Raw genomic sequence first — 25,155 nt, forward strand, 5'->3', positions numbered from 1 at the left:
TACACCAGTGCACATAAAACACAATAAATATTGAAGAAATCAAAACAGTAAAAACAACAAAACCCTTAAGGATAAGGACATAGATTCTTTGCAAAATGAATGAAAAGAAACAAATTAAAATGTCCTTATACACATACCAGAAATTAAAAGATATAAATCTTTGAGTGGTTAATTGAGAAGAGTTTGGAGGCAATATTTATATTTTCCCTTTGGATTGTTTCATATATGTGTGTATACACACACATGATTGTTTTATACAAATGATATATATAAATAAATTTATAAAACATTTATAGTTAAAATGTATGCCTCATATATAATTACTACTACTATTGTGTGTGCATGATGTCTATGTGGGTGCATGTGCCACAGTGCATATGCATAGGTCAGAGAACAACTTCTGCTGAGTTGGTTCCCTCTTGTCATACTTTGTGGCTTGAGGCTACCAAGCTTGCATGGCAAGCACTTTTATCTACTGAGTCACTTAGCTGCCCTTGGTCTGCGAGTTTTGAAAAAAGTTTAGGCTTATGTCACAAGCTTCATAATCACAGTACTTGGGAGGCAGAGGCAGGAAAAACTGCAAGTTTCAGACGAGTCAGGGATACACAGTGAAACCTTATATTACACACATGGTATATACTCACACATAAGTGGATACTAGATATCCAAAGGATAACCAGACTACAATCCATAGCTCTAGAGAAGCTAGCTAAGAAGGATCATCCTGGGAAGGGGAAATAGATGAGATCTCCATGAATAAACTGGGGATGAGGAGGGCCAATGGAGGGTAGGGAGTGGGGGATGAGAACATAAGAGAATGGGATGGTTGAGCTGGAACAGGAATGGAGTGGGAGAGCAATGAAAGAGATACCACTATAGAGGGAGACATCATGAGGATAGAGAGAAACCAGGTGCTAGGGAAGTCCCCTGGAATCCACAAAGATGACCCTAGCTTAGACTACTAGCAATAGTGAGGAAAGTGCCTGAACTGGCTTATCCTGGTAATCAGATTGGTGAATACTCTGTCATCACAGAGCCTCTCTCCAGTAACTGATGGAGGCAGATGCAGAGATCCATAGCCAAACACCAGGCAGAGCTCCTGGAATCCAGTCGAACAGAGAGAAGGGTGATTCTATGAGCAAGGGGCATCAAGATGGAGAAACCTATAGAGACAACCAAACCAAACTAGTGGGAACTCATGAAATTTAGATCAACACCTGTGGAGCCTCCATGGGACTGGAATAGGCCCTCTGCATAAGTGAGACAGTTGTTTAACTTGATCTGCTTAAGGGGCCCCTTAGCAGTAGGATCAGAATCCATCCCTGGTACATGAGCTGGCTTTTTGGAGTCTACTATCTATGGTGGGACACATCACACAGCCTTGATGCAGGGGGAGGGGCTTGGACCTGCCTCTACTGAATGTACCAGGCTCTGTTGACTCCCCATTCAAGGTCTTACCTTCTTGTTGGAGGAAATGGGGGGTGAGGTGGGAGAAGGCTGGAGGGCTGAGAGGAAGGAAGAGGGGGAATCTATGTTTGGTATGTAAAATGAATAATAAAATTTCTTAGTTAAAAAAACGCTAAAATTTTTGTTTTATGTATAAAATAATGAAGAGGAAAATAATAATGCACATTTACCAAGCGACTTGTATTCACATACAATTCTTTTTCTTTTCTGTCCTAGGGATGGAACCCAGGGTGTTTTGCTGAGCAAAATGATCTACCTCTGAGGTATATTTCTAGACCTACATACATCAATATTCATCCTCTGCTCCATCTGTTCCTGGTGCCCAGTCTAAAGCTGAGACTTCTAATGAAGACTCTTAAAGCTTATCTATTTCCTTCCATCAGGTGAAAATAATCAGAAGAAAATAATGACAGCTTACTTACAGTCAAGCACTTGGGCTAGACTTGCCCACCCACCTCAAGCTCAAAGCATTCCACTGTAATAAAGCTGTGCTTCAGGCTGCAATAAGATCTCCAAAGAGGAGGCAGAAGGACTATACGAGTTGGAGGATGAGTATTGTGAAATACTGTCCTCTGAATATAGCAAGGCAATTGTACTCAGTTATAACTACCTGCATAAGACTTGTACAAGATCAAGCCAGCAAGAATTCTGGTAAGATGAGGGAGGTGCTCTCTAGGCCCCACCTCTTACTCAAGAGCTGCTGGAGGGAGACTATTCTTTTTAAGGGTGTTCTCATTGGAAGGTTTCTCCTGCTCCAGTGGACAGCTCCAAACTTGTGTACATCCTGGCAATATTAACTAGACATTGTGGGTGATCAGGAAATAAAAGGACATGAGGTTAAGAGGGAGAAATGTTGGGGAAGACATATGGGGAGAGTGTGGGTAGATACAATCATATTCCTTTTATACATGTATGAAATTCAAGAATAAAGAAAATTGCAGGAAAAAAAGAAGTAGAATTTTCTTGCAGTGATTTGAAAGCAGCTTTCACTCCAGTTTTTCCACTTTTTAGTTGTATAATACAATATAAAAGCTGTATTTTTTTAGAAACAGGGTCTCTTGTAGCTAAGGTTGGCCTTGAACTCATGGATCCTCTTGCCTCCACATCATGTGTTGGGATCAGGCTCAGCTTTGAAGAGCTACCCATGCCCCCCTCTCCCACTCCCCCCAACACACACACACACACAAAAGAAAATCCTGTATTGAGGATCAAACCTATGACTTCTCAAATGCTAGTAAGTGCTTTACCATTGAGCCTCTGACTCTAAAAAAGATATTTATATATGGGTTGGGTGTGGTGGCACACACCTGCAATCTTAGCATTCAAGAGGCTGAGATAGGAGGATTGCAAATTAGAAGCATACACACACACACACACACACACACACACACACACACACTCTTAAATAAATAAATAAATGAAAAAATTTAAAATAAAGAAAAAATATAAAGATCAAGAATCCCAAAGAAAAATAAATAAGACTTGAGCAACACCAAGTTTTTGTTTTTAAAGGCATGGGTCACTTTAGCCCAGAATGACCTGGAACCAGCCCAGACTAGTCTCAAATTCACAATGATCCTCCTACCTCAGTCTTCCCACTGCTGTGAACCAGTACATCTAGTTTATAAGTATTTATTTACTATAGTACTGGGAACTGAAACTGGGATCTTGGACATGCTAAGCAAATGATCTCCCACTGAGCTATGACCCAAGATCAAAGCACTGACTGACATTTACTTTAAAAAAGACGAAAGCTAAATACAAATTATGTGTAATAATAAATTATAATTACTATAATAAATATTGAATAAAATATTTGATTACTGAATAAAAATTTGAATAAAATATTGAAATAACCTAAAAATGAATTAAAAATAAAATCAAATTATTATAACATTAAGATATTTATTTTTATTCAGAGGGGAAGCAAAGGCAGGGCTTCAGCCAACCAGTGAGTGCACATCTTACCAGGATGGCTTTGAACACTGTACAATTTTCCAAACTTAATTGGAGGTTATCTAATTCATCTTACTCTGACCAGTCAATATAGACAAATAAAAAAAGAAAAAGTCAGAGAACACCCAAAAACAATTCTGGTTGTCTTTCTGCAAACCTTTGGACCGAGGGAACAGCCATGGGGTGCTCCTTAATCAAATGCGGCAGCATATAGGTCTCCTGGGATAGGTCTGCAGTAACGAGGGATGACTGGTGTTCTGTCACTAAAACTGTGGACAAACAAAACCTGCTGGAGAAGATCTAAGTCTTAGCTTAGTCATTCAACTGCCTTCCAACTGTAACACAGTATTTTCTATGTTATAGCTGGACATGTAATCATGTTGACCTACATTGTTGGAAGTCATCATTCTGTTAATAGTTAGGAGAGTTGCTAACAGACACAACCAGGGGATAAAAAGATGACTACCTTGTTTTCTGGGCTATGGGTGGATGACCGACAGTGGATGATATCACTAATAGGCAATTATAACATCCAACATTCCAAAAGTATTTAGTAATTTGTTTTGAAGAAACACAGCTTCCAAAGGAACAAAAAGATACTCCAAATATTTATTTGGATGGCTGCATGCCGAAGTAAAGTGAAATGCATAAAATAAAGAAATTAATCCTAATTCCAAGAAGTACCAAATATTTCACCAGCAAGTTAAATATGGAAAAGGATCCAAACATTGTTTTGGTAAGGTAAGCTTGAGGTAGAAAGCACTCACCGAGCACATGTGAGGCCTTGGGAAGTTTACTGGCAAATGTATTATCTGGATCACTGGGACACTTCCTACAGAAAGTCTACTTCCTTTGTAAATGCTATAGATGGCAATGAGTCTCCCAGAGTAACATGTAAGAACTAGATTAAATATTAAGTGCATGTATAACATGATGCTGGAAGATCATCAGTTCTACAGAGCCACAGATCCCAGGTCCCAGGCCTGTCTATGCCTATCTGCACCAGAATTTCTACATGGTGTTCCTATAGTCTCTAGCCTGAGCAGCAATCTGGGCTACTATGAGCCATTAAGTGCCAAGACTGAGCCATGAGGCAGTTTTACCAGAGAAGCCTTGCTGGAGTGAATCTAACTGTAGATATCTGACTATACCAACTCTGTTTTCAGAGTCTTCTGAGTTGCAAAATGTTATAAAGAATATTCTAATAAGGACTGAATTGAGGGTTAAGATGGGGTAAGTATGAATTTAGTAGGGATGGAGGGTTCATATGCCCAATCAAGCTTTCTAATGTTTAGTATGCTTTCCATTACCTGGGCAAATCTTCACTTTGCCTCTAAAACCATATAACATAATTCCATTATAATACAGGAATATAAAAATGGAAGCATTTGTCATTAAGACACATATAAGCAACAGAAAGTATTCTGTATCTGCTCTGAGTTTATCTGACAGCAGATCTGTTTATGAAAAACACGTCTTCCAGGTACATAACCCTCGGGCAGGGCTGTCATTCATCGGAAAGGTGCTATAGAAAGGGCTGACAGGACAGACTACGCCAGTCAGGAGAAATGTTTATGAGTGTTCATGATTTAGAATGGCCACATTGCATGGTCATTATGAAAGCAGAGAAGATGCTATCAACAAATGATTCAGGATGTTACAGACTTGTAACGGGCTTACCAATGATAGTAGAAACACAGATGTTACTAAAATTAAATAAATACCAATATGAAGGAGTAACATGTGACTTGAAGAAAGGTAACAATGAGTTTGAGAACCCCACATTTATTGTTTATGGTATTTAATTATATTCTAGGACACTTCTTTAAATTTTCTTCTTCCTACTGTGCATTGTTGAAATGATGACACAAATCTTACAGAGGTAACCAACTGTTCTGGATAGTTTTATGTCATCTTGACACAGGCTGAAGTCATCTGAAAGGAGGGAACCTCAATTAAGAAAATGCTTCCAGGGTTGGAGAGTTGGCTCAGTGGTTAAGAGTACTTGGTACTCTTGCAGAGGACTGAGATTTGATTCTCAGCACCTACATGGCAGTTCACAAACTGTCTGTAACTCCAGTTCCAGGGGATCTGATGCCTGCTTCTGACATCCTTGGGTACATGGTGCATACAGGTCCATGCAGGCAAACATACTCATAACAATCAAATAATAAAATAAGTCTTTAAAAAAAGACTTCTGTAAAGTCTTGTAGCTCAAATTCTAATTGGTCTTAATAATAAAAACCCAGAGCCAGATATCAGGGTGAAAGCTGAAAGATCAGGGAAACAGAGCAGCCAGACACTAGAAAGACTTCTTACATCTAGGAATCCTCAGACTGAAAGAATCAAGCTCCTGTTTCCATCCTACCTTATCACTTCCTTTCTCCGTCTAGCCATATTACTTCCTGTTTCCTCCTCCCAAGTGCTGGATTTAAAGGCATGTGCCTCCCAAGTACTGGGATCTAAGGCATGAGATCCCAAGGGCTGGGATTAAAGGTGTGTGCCACTACTGCCTGGTCTCTAGTGACTAGCTCCACATTCTGATCTCCAGGCAAGCTTTATTAGAGCACAAACAAAATATCACCACAATAGGGCTGCAGGTAAGCCTGTAGGGCATTTTGTTAATTAGTGATTGATAGAGTAGTGCCGGCCCATTGTGTGTGGTACTGTCCCTGGGCTGCTGGTCCTGGGTTCTATAAGAATGTTGGCTGAGCAAGTCATGGGGAGCAAGTCAGTAAGCAGCACCCCTCCATGGCCTCTGCATCAGCTTCTGCCTCCAGGATCCTGCCCTGCTTGAGTTCTTACCCTCACTGCTTTGGATGATAAAATATTACACAGACCTGTATGTGAAATAAACCCTTTCCTCCCCACCATGCTCTTGGATGTGGCATTTCATCACACCAATAGTAGCCCCAACTTTGACAAAAATTGTATTCTGATGGGATTTGAGGCTTACTCCATAGAAGAAATCCATGCCTGGTGCTGCAAACCTTGCCAAGGATCCTACTGCTTTCATTTTGTAAGCAGATGTTGTCAAGCTGCCTTCTAAACACACATATGTCCACCCTGTAGATAGATAACTGTGAACCTGGCTAAGGGAAGCTTCTTTCTGCAGTGTGCAGAAATGAAGGCAGACATGTGCAACTGGTCAGAGTGATAAGAACACGTGACTGTTGAGTGCTCAGCTCTAGATGGAACTTTATATCACCCCACCAACATTCATGGAAGATGAGGCAGAAAGAACCTAAGAGTGCTGGGAAGCGCTGTCTTCTGGACATGGTGTGGCTGCTACCATTCTGAACTTACAGCAGCTATGGCTGTCTGTACAGGCCTGAACAAGATCAAGCCAATACTAAATTTATTGGAATCCGTGTTTACACAAAAAGAGGTGGGGAGGGGGAGTTACCAGGGCAGGAAGGCAGGACACAGGGCACAGGAGGTGGGACAGAGGGTGAATATGATAACCAAGATACACCGTATACATTTATGAGCTTGTCAAAGAATAAAGTAAAAATACCTGACAAAGAAAAAATGTCTTGGTTTTAATTTACAGATTAAAATGATTACCGGTGAAGCAAGAACCATGGTTTGGCCAGATCTATGCACGACTACATCTCTCGCTATCCACAACTGTTCAGGATAAGGTGCCACAACACTTGGCACAGAACAAGTTTGCTTATGACAGCACTAAGAATTTTTGTTTTTTTAAGAGACAAAGGATCTCATGTAGCCCAGGCTAGACTCAAACTAACCAAGTAACGGATGATGGATGATGGCCTTAATCTTCTGATCTTCCTGTCTCTACCGCACAAGTGCTGGGAAAAAGCATTAATACTTGAAAATTTGAACAGTTTTGCTTATTTAAACACTCAAGAAGCAGAGGCAGGTGGATCTCTGTGAATTTTAGGCTAGCCTGGTCTACATATGTAGTTGGGGGTCAGCCAGGGCTACACAGTGAGACCCTGTCTCAGGGTAAAAAACAAGTTTTGTTCAAGTCCTATAAAAAGTCTTTTCATTAAGTTAGACCTTCAGGGGTTGGGGATTTAGCTCAGTGGTAGAGCACTTGCCTAGCAAACTCAAGGCCCTGGGTTCGGTCCTCAGCTCCGGAGCAGGGGGTGGGGGGAGATGTTAGACTTTCATTTACATGCCCTACTTATTATACATAGATTTTTTTTTAACAGTCCTAGTTTAGAAGAACTGTAGAAAACAAATCTTTAGTCACAAGGTCATGAAGTAACACACACATACAACATTTAAAAGTGCCCCCCCCCTTTATTATGACTGAAATGGTCAGATTTCACCAGCTAGTTCCAAGATGCTGACCGTTCCGTTCTGGTCAGTTAGCTGGTAGGTGAGGCAGGAGGAGCTGATGACAAGAGGCTTCCCCTCTGCACTAGTCTCTGCTTACACTAGAGGGTTAAAAACTCATACTCAACAGTTATTGCTACAAATTTTGCTATCCTTAAGCTATCTTAACTTGACATAGTATTCAAAGAGGCAAAAATAATACTATTACCAAAATGTATTAATTTCTAGAAATGAGGGGATTTATATAAATGTTAACAACATTTATATTAATTAATTAATTTCTTTACCAGAGACTTTACTTAGAATACACATATCTAGAAGACATACTGTTCTCATCCATTTTCTCTTAATTTCAATAAAATACTAATCAGTACAGGTGTTTCATTATGTTGACTGTCAATCACATTCTCTAGGGAGATTGCACTCAACTGCCAGTCTTTTCTCTTTTTGGTTTTTCAAGACAGGGTTTCTCTCTGTAGCTCTGGCTGTCCTGGAACTTGCATTGTAGACCAGGCTGGGCTCCAAATCACAGAGATCCACCTGCCTCTGCCTCCCAAGTGCTGGGATTAAAGGCCTGAGCCACTACTGACTAGCTTTTCAAACGCCAGTTTTACTTTATTAGTTCAAGTATGGGGTAGTCCTGGCTTATTGTCTTAAATACAAAAATTTGAGATAAAAGCATAAAAAAGTTTGCCTTTTATTTGTTACTGTACAAAGCAGCTGACCTTCCAGCATGTCCTCACCTTCCTCTTGTGGCCTTCTGTAGAACCTTCATTCCTGCCATGCGGCAGGACCTTCCTTCTAACTCCATGTTCTTCCAGAGGGTGCCATCCAAGTATACTTCACCGAACATCCCGCAGGCATCCTGCACTAGAAGGCAGGACCTGTAAAGAACAGCACATTTATTTTCTAAGTAAGAGAATCAAGAAGATCCCTGAAACTCCACTGCAGTCACCTTCCTAATGATGAATAAGGGCAAATGAAGTTAGATTCAAGTACATTTCTTGTGTGTGTGTGTGTGTGTGTGTGTGTGTGTGTGTGTGTGTGTGTGTTTTGTGTTGTGTGCGAGTGCGCACCCGCACATACATTATGGGCATTTGCATGCTACAGCATATGCATGAAGGTCAGAAGACAACTTGTGGGATGCAGTTCTCTCCTTCACCATTTTAGTCCTGAAGACTGAACTCAAATTGTCAGGCTTCACAACAGGTGCCTTTGCCTGCTGAACCATCCTGCTGAACCTTTGTTTTGATTTTGTACATGCAAGTATTTAGATTACTAGCCACAAAACACAGGAGACAAAATTATCTTTCAGCATGCAACCCTTAGCCATTGTGGTTGAAAACTAATAAAGATGACTACTCTCAAACTAAATGCATCACCGCTGCCTAGAAACAAAGGGTGCTCTTTCCCTACTTCTATTCTCTTCCCAGAGTGGATGCTCAAAACTTAAAAGCTTCAGTGCACAATTCTGAGAATGATAGAGCTTTCAGTGAGAAGGTACAAAAACCACAGACATGTGCATTCCCAAAAGATAAAAATCCCTGTCTTAGATAGGGTTTCTACTGTTGTGATAAAACACACTATGGCCAAATGCAACTTGGAGAGGAAAGGTTCTATTTCATCTTATACTTCCAGATCATAGTGTACCATGGAAAGAAGTCAGGGCACGAGTTCAAGTCAGAAGCCTGGAGGTAGGAACTGAAGCAGAGGCCATTGAGGAACATTGTTTACTGGAATGCAGATTATTTAAATTTGCCAGTTAACAAGAATAATTTCAGTGGTAGCTCATATCTGTAATTCTAACACTCAGAAGGTTCAAAGCTAGGTTAGAAGTTAGAGACCAGCCTGTACTACAGTGTGAGATGTTGTTTAAGAAATTCCAGCACTTGGGAGGTAGGAGGATCAGGAGTTCTAGGCCAGCTTTAGCTACTTGAGACCTTGTCTCAAAAGGGGAAAAAAAAAAAAAACCTCAAGAGAGTGAACATTATTTTTTATTTTTTATTTATTTTTATTTTACGTGCACTGGTGTTTTGCCTGCATGTGTACCGATGTGAGTGTCAGATCCCCTGGAACTGGAGTTACAGACAGCTGTGAGCTGCCATGTGGATGCTGGTAAATGAACCCTCTGGAAGAGCAGGCAGTGCTCTTAACTGCTGAGCCATCTCTCCAGCCCCCTAAAGAGTCCATTATTAATAGTGGAAAACTCTTGAATACCAATCAAAATGTTTAATTATCAGGATGATGTTTAATTTTAAACCTTTATACTCTTAATAGCCTCAGAATATATAAAATGTAAACTATAAAAAGTCAGAGAAATATTAGCAAATTCACAATTATTTTAACATACCTCTTCCAATTACTGATAGCTCAAGAGAAGATAAAGCAACAATTTAAAAAACTTTTTATATGCCCAATAAGTTTGATTTGCTGGATGAACATCTGAAAACTTTCCACAGCTAAAAAAAGTGTTTATGAAGCATGAAGATTTAATTAAAAACTAGCTTTAAAGTAAGACTCAATGAGTTTCAAATGAATTCATATAGGCAACAACCTGTCTCTGATATAATTCAATGAGAAACCAAGCAAATAATAAACATTTTAAAAATCTTCTTATATTTATACATTTTGCTTCTTTTAAAGACAGGGTACTTATTTGAAAAGTAGTTATTATTATCATTATTGCTGTATGAGTGTGTGTGTGTAGCAGCAATCCTGCCATGGTCCAACTTTGTGAAGTCAGTTCTCTCTTCCACCTTTACATGGGTTGAACACAGGTCACTAGGCTTGTGTATGCACTGTCTTTACCTACTGAGCAGTCTTGCCAATGAGTGGCAAGAGGCCTTACTCTGCCTACACTGGTCTCAAAATCACTGTGTAGTCAATGAAATCCAGATCCTCCTGCCTCCACCACCCAAAGTGCTGGAGTTACAGGTACAGACCACCATGTCTAGCTGTGGCAATTATACTTGTTATTTACATATTATAATAATTAATATATTGTTATATTATTTATTTATTTACATATATATACCTGTCTCCATAGAGTACATGCTGGATTGAATTAAAGATTCTCCTCTGTCTATTTCCCAAGACTTGGGATTACAGGTATGAGCCACAATGCCCAACTGCTTTTGGAAACTATAACATCCTTTTAAATCCGTAAGTCAAACAGGAAATTATAATTAGAAAGAAAATAATATTATGATCTACTTGAAAAGAACAAATGTCAAAATCTATGAATGCTAGAGAAATAACAGTATTTCATAATAAAACCATATTTTTCTACTATATTTACTTATTTGTTTGTTTATTGTGGTAGTCGGAATTGAACCTAGGGCCTTGCACCTACTAGCTCTTGCCACTGAGCTATATCTCCTGCCTTCTTATATTTTTTAAAGTTAATTTTCTATATCTTTATCACAAATCCTACATCAAACCTCTGTAGTTACCAGCTCTCCCTTAAGCTGCTGCACTCTACCAGTCCAGTCCTGAAGTAGCTCCCCTGGAGCCCTCCCTGATACCGTGCACATCTGTCAGTGACTGTATCGGGTCAGTGCCAATCATCCTGTCACAAAATCTGGGGGTTCACTTTGCTGCTTTGCTATATGGGACTTATTTCCCACAGCATATACATTTCCTTCCGTTTTTTTCAACTTTATCTACTAGTGTGTGTGTGCACATGTACCACAGTGTGCATGTGGGATCAGAGGAAAACTTGGTGGAGTTGTTTCTGTCCTTCCACTTTTATGTAGGTTCTGGGGATTGAACTCAGCCATTAAGCTTGTTCAGCAAGGTGAACCCATGAACCGATGAAGCCACCTCACTTCCCATATGGTAGTGTGTGTGTGTGTGTGTGTGTGTGTGTGTGTGTGTGTGTGTGTGTGTATGTGAAATTTTAAGCATTAGTATTCTATATGTGTGTGTGAAGCTGTATTTCCCTCTTAAATACTTTCTGAACTCAGGAATGCTCATTTTGCAGATTCCTAGAAAGAGAGAAGTAGAAGGAGACATGTTGGAAATCATGAAGTTGCTGATCCTCTGTGCTCTTAAACATTTTGGTCCATTGAAATGTCTGTCTCAATCAGATCTCGTTTTTTGTTTAAAGTCCAATCATGCTTTCTCTGCCCCTTTCTTTCTGTTGTTTTGAGTACCCTGTGAGGGTACGAATGAGTGCATATACTTTTACATCAGCCATTTACATGCCTCCTCACTTCCCAGCTACCTCCTCTCTACTTCCTCTAAAGAGGTAAAATGGGGGTGGCGTGGAGGGAGGTCTGTGGCCAGGATGCATTTCCTGAGAAGGCCCTAGGCTTTCTTACAGGATGACTGTAAGGATTATGCCCTTAATTATGTCAGTAGCCTTCGACAAAGCGGGCTATCGGGCCCTCTCTGTCGGCATGGCCCGGCCAGCCGCGAGCGCTGCCGCTTAACCAACAATGATAGAGTCAAAGTGGGTCCTCTGCAGATGATGGCACTAAGGCTTGCTAACTGTCACTGTTTTCAAAGTTAGGATAAAAATCTCTGTGAAACCCAATATAAAGTTCTTTTCTTTCTTGGCTGTATTAAGAAGGGAGAGGTGGGGAACTGATACTATTTCCTGGTTTGTTTGACTATTGCTTTTATCTCAAATAGCCAAGAGAGCTGGATGCTACTTTTGTTTGTTATTTTGCTCTAGGGCAAGCAGACCTGAATCATGTAAGAGCGCAGGCTGAGCAAGCCACTAAGTGTTGCTTCACGGCCTCGGCCTCCAGGTTCCTGCCTTGAGTTACTGCCCTGGGTTCATGCTGGCTGGATATGCTCTCCCATGTTCTACACAGACAGCAGTGGCTAGTGACATGCTGACTCATGCCTGAAGCAGGTTTCCACAAAACTGGTTAGCTTACAGCAGCATACAGTGAATTCCATCTACTTGTCAATGTTTCCTGCTTGGTGAAACACTATTTCCTGAAATCAATGCTGGTGCAAATCTCTGCAGAAAAATTCCACGATCCACTTGATTTTCTTAAGCCAATAGAAATACTGAATAGAACCCAAATGGCTTCCCAGCAAAGCAGCATCCTGTCAGAAATTAAGAACCTTGCAAAAATTACTTATCTATATGAGCTTGAATTTACTCATTTTTTATTAAACTTTTAAAATTTATTTTACAAACCAACCACAGTTCCCCCCGCCCCTATTCCCCCCACTCAACCTTTCTACCGCCATCTACTCCTCAGAAAGGGTAAGGCCTCCTATGGGAGTCAACAAAGCATGGCAACTTGAGTTGAGGCAGGACCAAGCTCCTCCCCACTGCATTAGGAGCCGAACAAGGCATCCCACCATAGGAAACAGATTTCAAAAAGTCAGCTAATGCACCAGGGACAGATCCTGCTCCTGTTGCTAGGGGCCCCACAAAGAGACCAAGCTACACAACTGTCATTGACATGCAAAGAGCCTAGGTTAGTCCCATGCAGGCTCCCTAGCTGTCAGTATAGAGTCCATGAGCTCACATGAGCTCAGGTCATTTGCCTCTGTGGGTTTCCCCTTCATGATCTTTTTTTTTTTTTTGGTTTTTCCAGACAGGGTTTCTCTGTGTAGCTTTGTGCCTTTCCTGGGACTCACTTGGTAGCCCAGGCTGGCTTCGAACTCACAGAGATCCTCCTGGCTCTGCCTCCCAAGTGCTGGGATTAAAGGCGTGCGCCACCACCACCCGGCAACAATCTCTTCAACAAGACTCCCAGATCTTGGCCCAGTGCTTGGCTATGGATCTCTGCATCTGCTTCCATCAGTTAGTTACTGGATGAAGGTTCTATGATGACAATTAGGGTGGTCACCGATCTGATTACTGGAGAAAGCCAGAAGCTAGTTCCCGCACCCTCTCTACTATTGCTAGGAGTCTAAGCTGGGGTCATCCTTGTGGATTCCTGGGATTTTCCTTAGCACCAGGTTTCTCCCTAACCCCATAATGGCCCCCTCTATCAAGATATCTCTTTTGTTGTTCCCCCTCTCTATCCCTCCCCCAACTCAACCATCCTGATGTACCCATCCCCTATCTCCACCCCCACTCCCAGTTAACCCAGGAGATCTCATCTATTTCCCCTTCCCAGGGAGATCCCTGAGTCAGAGGTAATATGAATCTTTAAAGGACTTATTAATAAAAACAAACCTGAAGCCAGGTATTGGGGTGAATACTGGAAGATCAGAGAAGCATAACAAGCCACAGCTTCCTCACCTCACCAATTCCTCAGGTGATCTTGTTTCCTCAGACTGGATGCCTCTCAGCTGAACTGTGCTGCTCAAGAGCCTAACCAGCCTAGTTCCTGGTTTTCACGTCTTATATACCTTTCTGCTTTCTGCCATCACTTCCTGAGATTAAAGGCTTTTGTTACCACGCCTGGCTGTTTCCAGTGTGGCCTTGAACTCACAGAGATCCAGGCGGATCTCTGCCTCTGGAATGCTAGGATTAAAGGCCTGTGTGCCACCATTTTCTGGCCTCTATATCTAGTGGCTGTTCTGTTCTCTGACCCCAGATAAGTTTATTAGGGTGCACAATATTTTGTGGAACATAATATCACCACACCCTTCTCCTTGTTACCTAGCTTCTCTGGAGCTGTGGGTTGTAGTCTGGTTATCCTTTGCTTTATATCTAGTATCCACTTATGAGTGAGTACATACCATGTTTGTCTTTCTGGGTCTGAGTTATCTCACTCTGGATGATATTTTTCTAGTTCCATCCATTTGCCTGCAAATTTCATGATGTCATTATTTTTTTTTCTCATCACTGAGTAATACTCTACTGTGTAAATGTATCACATTTTCTTCATCCATTCTTTGGTTCAGGGGGATCTACATTATTTCCAGGTTCTGGCTAATATGAATAATACTTCTATGAACATAGCTGAGCAAGTATCCTTGTGGTATGATTGGGCATTTTTGGGGTATATGCTCAAGAGTGGTATTGCTGGGTCTTAAGGTAGATTAAGTCTTAATTTTCTGAGAAGCTGCCATACTGATTTACAAAGTGGCTGTACAAGTTTGCACTCCCACCAGCAGTGGAGGAGTGTTCCCTTTGCTCCACATCCTCTCCAATATAAGCTGTTATCAGTGCTTTTTATTTTAGCCATTCTGACAGGTGTAGGATGGCATCTCAGCGTTGTTTTGATTTATAATTCTCTGATGACTAAGGATGTTGGGCAATTTCTTAAATGTCTTTCGGCCATTTGAGATTCCTCTGCTGAGAAGTCTCTGTTTAGAACTGTACCCCATTTTTTAATTGGATTATTTGGTATTTTGATGTCTAATTTCTTGAGTTGTTTATATATTTGGTTGATCAGTCCTCTGTCAGATGTGGGGTTGGTGAAGATCTTTTCCCATTCTGTAGGTTGTCATTTTGTCTATTGACTGTATCCTTTGCCCTACAAAAGCTTTTCCGTTTCAGGAGGTCCCATTTATTAATTGTTGATCTCAATGTCTGTGCTACTGGTGTTATATTCAGGAAGAGGTCTCCTGTGCAAATTCATTCAAGGCAACTTCCCACTTTCTCTTCTATCAGGTTCAGTATGACTGGATTTATGTTTAGGTCTTTGATCCACTTGGACTTGAGTTTTGTGCATGGAGACAGATATAGATCTATTTGCAGTCTTCTGCATGTTGACATTCAGTTATGCCACTACCATTTGTTGAAGATGCTTTCTTTTTTCCTAAGGAGCTTCCGGAGACATCACCATCCCTGACTTCAAGCTCTACTATAGAGCTATAGTACTAAAACCAGCTTGGTTATTGGCATAAAAAGAGACATGTGGATCAATGACATCAAATCAAAGACCCCAGATATATATACACATACCTATGAACACTTGATTTTTGACAAAGAAGCTAAAATTGTACAGTGGCATTTACTCATTTCTACATGGAAATACTAGAAAAATGCAGAGAGGTGAGACAAGGGTCAAAATGACCTACACGGCACACAAATCTTTCTTAAGTGCACACATTTGGTATCAAAGTTTAAAAAGAATTTTTTTCCTAAAACATTCTTGCAGATTTACTTTGGGTCAACTGCTATATTTTCTATGGATTTACGTACTGTACTAAATGATCATTTTGTCAGATATTGCTGGTATATAAAAAATACAGTTAAACTGTATACTGACTTCTGTCACCCTCACTAATTTTCCTTGTTTGTAATCATGGAATCATTTCATAATGCCCGTTTTGCTTCTTCACTTCCAATTCTGTTTATTTTGCTTTGTAACAGTGTGAACAAAAAACTACTGGAAGGAGTCTGACTGCAGAGACTGATGGACTGATTGGAATCTCAGTGCTGTGGAGAGATTGGGACTTTACAGATACAGAAGCTAATTACTTTACCTTGGGCTAGTATTAGCCTTCTGGAACATACATGCCTTGCCCCTGCACACTCTGTATCTGAACTAACACGTCATGACAATAAGTAATAAAAAGCTCTCAGGAGCTACTAGCTTTAGCAGAACACGAGTTTCCACCATTCCAAGAGCTGTGGATGTCATCATCTTAGGCCTCTCCATCCATCCTACTGTACCCACTTCTCTGATGTACCCACCAATATATTTTACGCTTGCCTTGATTTATGACTTTCTCTGTTCCATAAAACTATAAAAACTTAATGAAACTGCTTCCACTTAGAACATGGAATTTAGGGTAACGTACATCTGTGTTCCCGGGCCACAGTCACTCATAATGGCTCTAGTGGAATAAACTATATCTTATTCCCTTTAACATGAGAGCTGTGGCTGGGTGGTGGTGGTGTACACCTTTATTCTCAGCACTCAGGAGGCAGAGGCAAGCACATCTCGGAGGTCAAGTCCAATCTGATCTATAGAATGAGTTCCAGGAAAGCCAGGACATAGAAAAACCCTGTCTTGAAAAACAAAACAAAAACCAAACCAAACAAAACAAAAAGATGAGAGCTGTAAGGTTTTTATGCCAACAACAGGATCTCAAGTAGCTTAGGCTGGCCTTGAACTTCTTGTACAGCTGAAGATAACCTTGAACTTTTGATCTCCTACCACTACCGCATGTGTCATTACTTTGTTTAAATAACCCACCAAATTTAAGTAAAGTTGTTTCATGAGCACAGGTTGGGGCTTATTTACTGGAGTATGGGTAACTTACCAGTAGCTACACCACCTAAGAAAAGTCACTCTTCTTCCTCTAACAGTCATTAAGTGCCTACAGCTTCTCAGCCAGGGGTGGGTCCTCATGAGCCCCTCCTTTATCCATACTGGACCATTGCTAGGCTCAATTTTGTGCAAGTAACTCACAGCTACTGTGAGTTCCTGAGCAGCTATATCATGTCCAGAAGACAGCATTTTACAGTTGTCAAACCCTGATGCTATTGCTGTGATTAAAAAAAAAAACAAAAAAAAACAAAAAAAAAAAAAAAACAACACTGACCAAAAGAAACTTGGGAAGGAAAAGGCTTATTTCATTGTATAGCTTGTAGTTCATCGTTGAGGGAACTCCAGACAGTAATTGGAGGCAGGAGCTGAAGTTAAGGCTGTGGAGGAACACTGATTACTGGCTTGCTCAGCCTTCTTTGTTATATGACCCAAGACCACCTGCCCAGGGGTGGCACCACCCACAATGGGCTGGGCCCTCCCACATCAATCACCGATTAAGAAAATGCCCTACAGACTTTTATACAGGCAAATCTGATGGAAGCTTTTTCTTGTTGTTTTTTTTTGTTTTTTGTTTTTTGTTTTTTCGAGACAGGGTTTCTCTGTGTAGCTTTGTGCCTTTCCTGGATCTCGCTCTGTAGACCAGGCTGGCCTCGAACTCACAAAGATCTGCCTGCCTCTGCCTCCCGAGTGCTGGGATCAAAGGTGTGCGCCACCACCGCCCGGCTGGAAGCTTTTTCTTAATCGAGAGTCCCTCTTACCAAATGACTTGTGTCAAGTTGACACAAAGCTCACCAGCCTAATAGCATTCTTCCCTGTCCTCTAGCTTTTACATTCCTTCTCCCTCTCTTTGTATATATTTTCTAAGTTTTGAGGGTGGGAAGACAGATAATAAAGATGGCCTGTTCTGGGAAGAACATCAGCATTGACGTATTCTCAGGACTTTGATCAGGCATGAGTTTCTGTATTAACCAATGTCTACTGCTTCTCCAACTAACGTTGAAATCATTATTCTAATGGGTATAAAACAAACATTCAGAAGACAGCTGCCCCTAAGGGCCGTGCCATGCTGCTCCAGTGGCACTCCTGCACTGGCACATTCTTCCAACAGGGAACTGTAGCATCCGAGAGCCACCACTGAGCAAGATCATTGACACTTTTTCTCCCCATCATCCCACATGAAGCCTTCTGTGAAAGCTACTCGGCAGAGAAGAAGCTGCGGGCTCTGCTCCAGCTTGATTTTTCCGTGTTGTGATTGTTAATATTCTGATCTGCCCCTTGAAATCCCACCCCTTGGCGCTGCCCTGCATCCTGATGTAAAAGCCTCTTTTTAACTCTGCTCCTTCTCCTCTCTCCATCTTTTCCTCCACTAGGTGTGCACCCCCCTCCCTCTCTCTTCCCTCACCAAATAAAACTCTTCACTCAGTGCTGTCTACATGGCATCTCTGTCTTTCATCTACCGCGAGGCACCTTAGCTCTACCCACCAAAGACTCCTGCACGTGCTGTACCATAACAGTGATGTCTTCACCAATACACTCTCATCATCTAGCTCCAGTAGACAACTGTGGTGATCAGAATGAGAATGTCTCCCATAGGCTCATATATTTAAACACTCGGTCCCCAGTCGGGGGCACTGTCTGTAGAGTTGAGAGAACCTTCAGAAGATAGAGCCTTGCTAGAGGAAGCAGTCACTAGGGGCTAAGTTTGAGAGTTTATAGTTTCACTGCACTTTGAATGTGTGGAGAAATACAACATCAGCTTCCTGCTTTTGCTACCATATTTCCCTCATGTTGCCATGCCTCCCACCACACTGTGATGGGCTCTATCCCTTTGGAAATCTAAGCCAAAGCAGACCCTTTCATTCCTAAACTGCTTTTTGGTTATGGTATTTTATCACAACAGAAAAGTATATATGGAAACATATCTCAAAAGATACAATACAAATCGCTGAGAAACATTTTTTTAAATGTTCCACACCCTTAGTCACCAGGAAAATGCAAAGTAAAACCACTTTGTGATTTTACACCCCCACACTCGGCAAAGCTGTCAGGATTAAAAAAAAATTAAAAAAAAAAAAGAAATTAAGAAGACAGATGCTAGCATGGATGTCGAAAAAAGGGAACATTTATTCACTGACTGTGGGAGAGCAAACTGGTAGTCACTATGGAAATCAGTGTGGAGGTGCCTCAAAAAGCTAACAATAGATCTACCAGGAGATTCCTACTTAAAAAAAAACAAAAAACAAAAAACTTTGGATTTTTGTTGTTGTTGTTGCCAATAGGTTGCTCTTCACAAACTGATAGCAAGACCCCATTGCTGAAGATAAACCCACACTATTCACTGAACATGGACAGGCTGAGCTGGTGCCTACATAGAACCTTCACCTCCGTGAGACATTTCGGTAACATGTATTTTTGTTGTGGTTTTTCCACTTGTCTTCCTCACTCTATTTATAGTCTCTGAAGGGAATGATAACTCCATTCTTTCTTATTATTTTAATCTTTTATGAATTTAATCTTATGATTCTTTTAAAATTAATTATTTACTTATTTTTATTGTATGTATATGCACAATGGGGGGTGGAGGATTTTGCCATGTTGTGTGTAAGGAGGTCAGGGCACAAGTTAGTGGAGGAGATTCTCTTATCACCATGTGAGTTCTGTGGATGGAACTCAGCTAAAGAGGCTTTCAAGGTATCTCTATCTACCTCACTTTAAGGTTCTTATCAATGATTTCACAGAATCAACTTTTTTGCTTTCTCTGTTTGCTTATGCCATTAATTTCTACTCATATTTATATTTCTTCCATTTCTAAAGCAAATTTATTCTATTCTTTTTTTTTTTTTTTTTGGTTTTTCGAGATAGGGTTTCTCAGTATAGCTTTGCACCTGTCCTGGATCTCACTCTAATTAGCCCAGGCGGGCCTTGAACTCACAGAGACCTGCCTGCCTTTGCCTCCCAAGTGCCAGGATTAAAGGCATGTGCCACCACCACCCAGATTCTTTTCCTTTTCGAAAAAGGAAGGCTCATTAATTTCAATCTTCTTTTTTTTTTAAGTTTAAATATTTAAAATTTATCCACATGGGTGTGTTTGTTTGTGCCATGTGTATTTGGGTGCCAGAAGGGGTCACACTGTAATGTAACAGAGTGACTGAGAAAATACCATTAGTTAACTGTTATAAATCTATACAAATTTAAGTTATGAGACATTGAAAGACTAAGCATTCCTCAAGCAACACTGTCACCTATTTGCAAATATATAATGTATTTGTGGCTGTACATGGGACAGTTAAATCCTGCTAGGTAAGATTATGACTTGGTTATTGTTTCATTTGGAAATTAAGCATGACAGAAGAAAATGTGATTGCATGTCAAGCTGACAAGGGATGGACTTGGGATGGCTAATCTTGGTTGTCAACTTCATTATAATTTGAATTAACTGGAACCAAACTGCTGGGCACTCGGAAGGATTTTCTTAATCAGATTGTTTGAATCAGAAAGACACGCCCTAAATCTGGGCCACACCTTCGGTGGCAGCCCACAGAAAAGGACACAGAGTAAGGAAACTTTGTCTTTTGCTTGCTTTCACTCTCTCTCGGCAACGTCCTCTGTCAGGCTGCTGCAGCATTTCTTAGAACTAACGTTTTCATGAGTATAATGTAGACTGAAGAACAGCAGCTCTACAGCAATCCTCCAGGACTCCAGCACCAGATGAATATATATTCATTCTATATGTTTGTTCTGTTAGTTAGAGGACCCCCCACTAATAGAAGACCATTTCACTTTAAAACCATTCATGAATAAAATGGCAAGAACAGCGCCCCACCCAGTGCTGGCTATTACAGCATTCTGTTCAGTACATCCAGAGTATTCTCACAGTCTAACTGCCTGACCTGCCTGTGTCAGGTCTCTCCCCACAGAGCAGAGAGGGCAGGGACTGCTTAATTTGCCTTCATGAACCTGGAAATTCAAACTGCTCAATGCAGGCACAATGGTTTATCCTTGTTACTCTGGATGGTGAGGAATTACCATTACACCCTGTCTCAAAAGCAAACCCCAAACTAACAAGGTGGCAGAGGGAACACAGCACAGATGGGCAAGAGTACCAGCTTGCTGTTCACACTTATCTGACCAGAATAATCTATGGGTGTAGATTCCCTTCACAGACAAGGAGCTTGGATGATTTTAGTTCAAGTATGTCTATATATACACATGTAGCTAGAGTTTTCCTGCCTTGCCCACAGTCAGGACAAATCTTTGTCACCTGCCAGTCCCACAGGAATCCTCCAGGACTCCAGCACTCTGGATGGTGAGGAATTACCAGACCCAACCAAGTAAACACAGAGACTTATATTGCTTACAAACTGTATGGCCGTGGCAGGCTTCTTGCTAACTGTTCTTATAGCTTAAATCAATCCATTTCCACAAATCTATACCCTGCCATGTGGCTCGTGGCTTAACGGCATCTTTTCACGCTGCTTGTCAGGGTGGCGGCTGGCAGTGACTCCTTCTGCTTTCCTGTTCTTTTATTTCTCCTCTGTTAGTCCCGCCTATACTTCCTGCCTAGCCACAGCCAATCAGGTTTTATTTATTGACCAATCAGAGCAACTTGACATACCATAGCACAGCCAAATGCAGACCATCTCAGACACCTGCACTCAGGCCCGTGGTCCTAATCATCCTCTATGCAGACCTGCTGGGTAAAGCCACGAGGAACCCAAGAACAGGCTCCCACAGGACATACAGAACATCCCACAGCATACACATATGGTTTTATAGCAGGCTGCAGCTCAGACATACCACCTGCATTCATAGGAGATGCTGTACATTGTGTGGCTGTGTCCTGGAAGACAACAAGTAAGTGTAGTATCATCTTCAGAAAGTTCCGAGACATTGGGGAATAGCACAACCAAGCCATGAGAAGTGTGTGTAAGGAAATTTGACCTTTTAAAGTTATTCTTTGAGCTGGGTGGCAATGATGCACGCCTTTAATCCCAGCACTTGGGAAGGAGAGTCAGGTGGATCTCTGTGAGTTCAATGCCAGCCTGGTCTATAGAGCGAGATCCAAGATAGTCACCAAAACTACACAGAGAAACCCTGCCTCAAAAAAACAAACAAACAAACAAAAAGTTATGCTATGAATTAGTGTGATGCAGTGTTCATAAAAATAATCTTCCACTTTGGGAAGTAGAATGAGATTCATCCTTTAGCTGCCCTGACACTGGGTAAGTTAAAACAGACATACTGACTCACATCAAGAGATCTCTCATCACTGTTTGTGGGTACCTTGTGACTCAGGTGAGAGGGACAAGCTCTTTAGGAGATTATTTTAGATTACCAAGACAAAAATGTCTCACAGGGAGGCAGTAAGACATTAGTGGTTAGAATAAGAGAGCCCCAGAACTAGATTCATTCCATGAGACAGTTCACCATTCTGTGCTTGGAATAACATTCTAATAAGTGAATTCCTCACTTTAAGTACTAAGGTGTAAAACAAACCCCCTCAACCAGTTTCCCATTTCTCAGGCTGTTATCATGTGGTACAGAGCAGCTTGCGAGGCCTGGAGAGGAGACTTTATTTTGAGTTCTGTGGCTGATGAACAAGACTCCCCAACTCTGCAAGTCTCCTCATTCCCATGCAATCCAGGTGACTTTAATTCCTATACCTTTTCCAAACTCAAAATTTTAGTTTCTGTCACCCATCTGGAAAACCTGAATTGCTAGTCATATTCATGTATTTGTCTTTATAGGTGTAATCTTTATGTGAAAGCAATGAGAGCGATATGAAAGTAGCATAAAGTTTCCCTGTCCATACATGTGCCTCACATGGGAAACCAACCTGTGATGCTGGGTCTTATGGCAGTGATCTCATCCCTCAGTGTAGTTCTATTTGTAAGGTAAGGTTTTGTTAAGGATACAACAATAGGTAACTTGAAATGCAGTAGCTACATTTGCCCCTGTCCCAGCCAATCACTCAGCTCCACCTAGGAAGAACCACATCAATCAGGAGACATATTCACAGTAGTGAATATAATGGCACAGGCTGTAACCCCAGTACCAAGAAGACAGACCATAATTTGAGGCCATCTGGTGCTGTATACAGCAAGTTCAAAGCTACTCTGTGATACACAGTGAGACCCTGTCTCAAAAAATAAACAAACAGCAACAAAGGAAAGCAGAAGCTGTTTATGAAACCACATTACCCTTTCCAGCAACACAAAAAAAGGTCTTACATGCTGGAAGCATGAAGGCTCTAAATTACATAGTTAGTATTTGCCTTAGAAAAAAGTTCCCCCTTTGTGTGTGTGTGTGTGTGTGTGTGCATTGAAGTCAGGGCCTAATGTGTGCAAATCAAGCACATAATCAGAGCTATATCCCAATCCTGTCAAGTTTTTATTTCCTGCCTTTATCATCTTCATTGGAGAATGGTTCAAAAATTATAAATTATAAAGAACTAAAACTATATTATAATAAATGACAAAGAAAGCAAACTAGATTTGTAGAAAGAGGTTTAAATGGTATAATAATTCCTCTGAGATTTCAGTGCCCCCTTCCTTCCTTCCACACGATATAACTTCCTTTCCTTGATTCAGCAGTGCGATTTCACTGCTCCACAGAGAGGGAGCAAGGGAAACTGTGGACGTGTGTGTCAGCACATGCACATGTGCCAAGAAGGAAGATTAAGTGACCATGTGGGTGTTTACACTGAGATCGGAGCAGTTCTTAGCAGTCCACCAGGAATTCCGGGAATCTAGTCAGGCTGGCTGTTCTATTCTAGGTCACTGTCAGAGGCAGCAGTCCCCAAGATCAACAAGATCTTATTCTCTACTTTATAACTTCTTACAAGCATCAACTCAAGAAAAAGGGAGAAGAACCTGAAGTATGAAGTATAAAAGTAAAAAGCAAGAGACAAGAGAGGGGCATGGGAGCAGGAGAGGCAGGAGAGGCTTGGCCCTGAACAGAGCTCCCCAGAAGACAGGAGGAGGGCTGCTTCCCCACAGCTGGGAACAAGACACAGGACACTGCGTTCCCCTTTTCTCAAAAACAACCAGGCATGAGATCTCAAAGTAAACAGTTAATCCTGCTGTTTATCTTTTTAACATGAAGAGATATTAACAACATGGTTTTTGCTGTACAGAAATGTTTCTTAGTCATTTAAAGATCGTATTTTTTTTCTGCTAAAAGTGTGACACAAGCTTTTTTTTCTCTCTCTCTTTCTTAAATGTTTTTGTACTGAAATAGGGTCTCCCTATGTATCCCAGGCTTGCCTCAAACTTGAAGCAATTCCTTCATTTCAGCTTCCCAAGTGCTGCTGGCATTACAGGCATGTGCCTCCATGCTTGGTATGAACTTTCCAGCATCACTGGACAGGAGCAAATAGTTGTCCCTTGCTAAAAGGGTACTTAGTATGGTTTTAATGCCGTGCAGGATCCATGTCCACCACCACTGTCACAATACTCAGCAGTTCCTATGAGATTAGGGTTGACCTTGCTCATGTTATCAGGCATCCCAGACTCGGGCAGAAAATTTCAGGAAGGAGAGAATGCAGAACAGTTGCAGACAGCAGCAAATCTCCTCATTCCCAAACCCCTCACCCCACATCTATGGAGGGTCACAGCCAGTTCCACCCCCTAGACCCCTCAATTTCTATTCTGGGAGAGGCCACCCCATGCTGTGTGCTTCAATAAACAGTACTGTCTGCTGAATGTCAGACTTTCGTCTCTGCTGCTTCAGAAACCAAAAGGGTCCTATATTTTGGGGGTGGGGGGTAGGGTGCAGGAAACAAGTCTCATGTAGTTCAAGCCTCAATGTATGTAGTTCAAGCCTCAACGTATATAGTCAAGGATGACTTTGGATTTCTGATTCTTTTTCTACTGTCTGAGTACTGGAATTATAGGTGTTTAGTACAATGACTAGTTTTATGAAGTACTGGGGGTCAAACCCAGGTCTTGGTTCACGTCAGCAAGTGTTCTATCACTGATCTACACCTCCACTCCACTTCAATACCACCTTTCTTTTTTTCTAAAGTATGTAACTTAGATTGGCTCTGAACTCATGACCTCCCAGCATTAGCCTCTTGAGTGCTGGGATTACAGGCACATGATACTATGTTTGGGTTTCAATGGTCCCCTGATCACCGACTTCCTCCCAATTTTGTCATTTCTGACATCTGGAAATACTAGTCTGTCCTTATTAAAAATGTATCATTTGAAAAATATCATATAAATAGAATCACCCAGGATATAATCTTTCGAACTGGATTTACTTCCCTCAGTATAATTCC

General features: G+C 41.2%; 1 protein-coding gene across 12 annotated transcripts in view; it reads right to left on the reverse strand.

Annotated features, from left to right (window-relative positions):
- Positions 1-25,155, reverse strand: part of Spidr (scaffold protein involved in DNA repair) — a 277,612-nt gene that overhangs the window by 28,609 nt on the left and 223,848 nt on the right. For all 12 annotated transcript variants that reach the window (XR_013043623.1, XR_013043622.1, XM_015990343.3 and 9 more), the window contains one exon: positions 8,475-8,615. Coding sequence is in view for 10 of the 12 variants with exons in the window: in XM_015990343.3 (XP_015845829.1) it covers positions 8,475-8,615 (141 nt within the window). In the remaining 2 variants the exon portion in view is untranslated. The remainder of the gene's footprint in view (positions 1-8,474; positions 8,616-25,155) is intronic.

The sequence above is a fragment of the Peromyscus maniculatus genome, chromosome 12 (genome assembly GCF_049852395.1).
Source record: "Peromyscus maniculatus bairdii isolate BWxNUB_F1_BW_parent chromosome 12, HU_Pman_BW_mat_3.1, whole genome shotgun sequence".
Taxonomy (NCBI): Eukaryota; Metazoa; Chordata; class Mammalia; order Rodentia; family Cricetidae; genus Peromyscus; species Peromyscus maniculatus.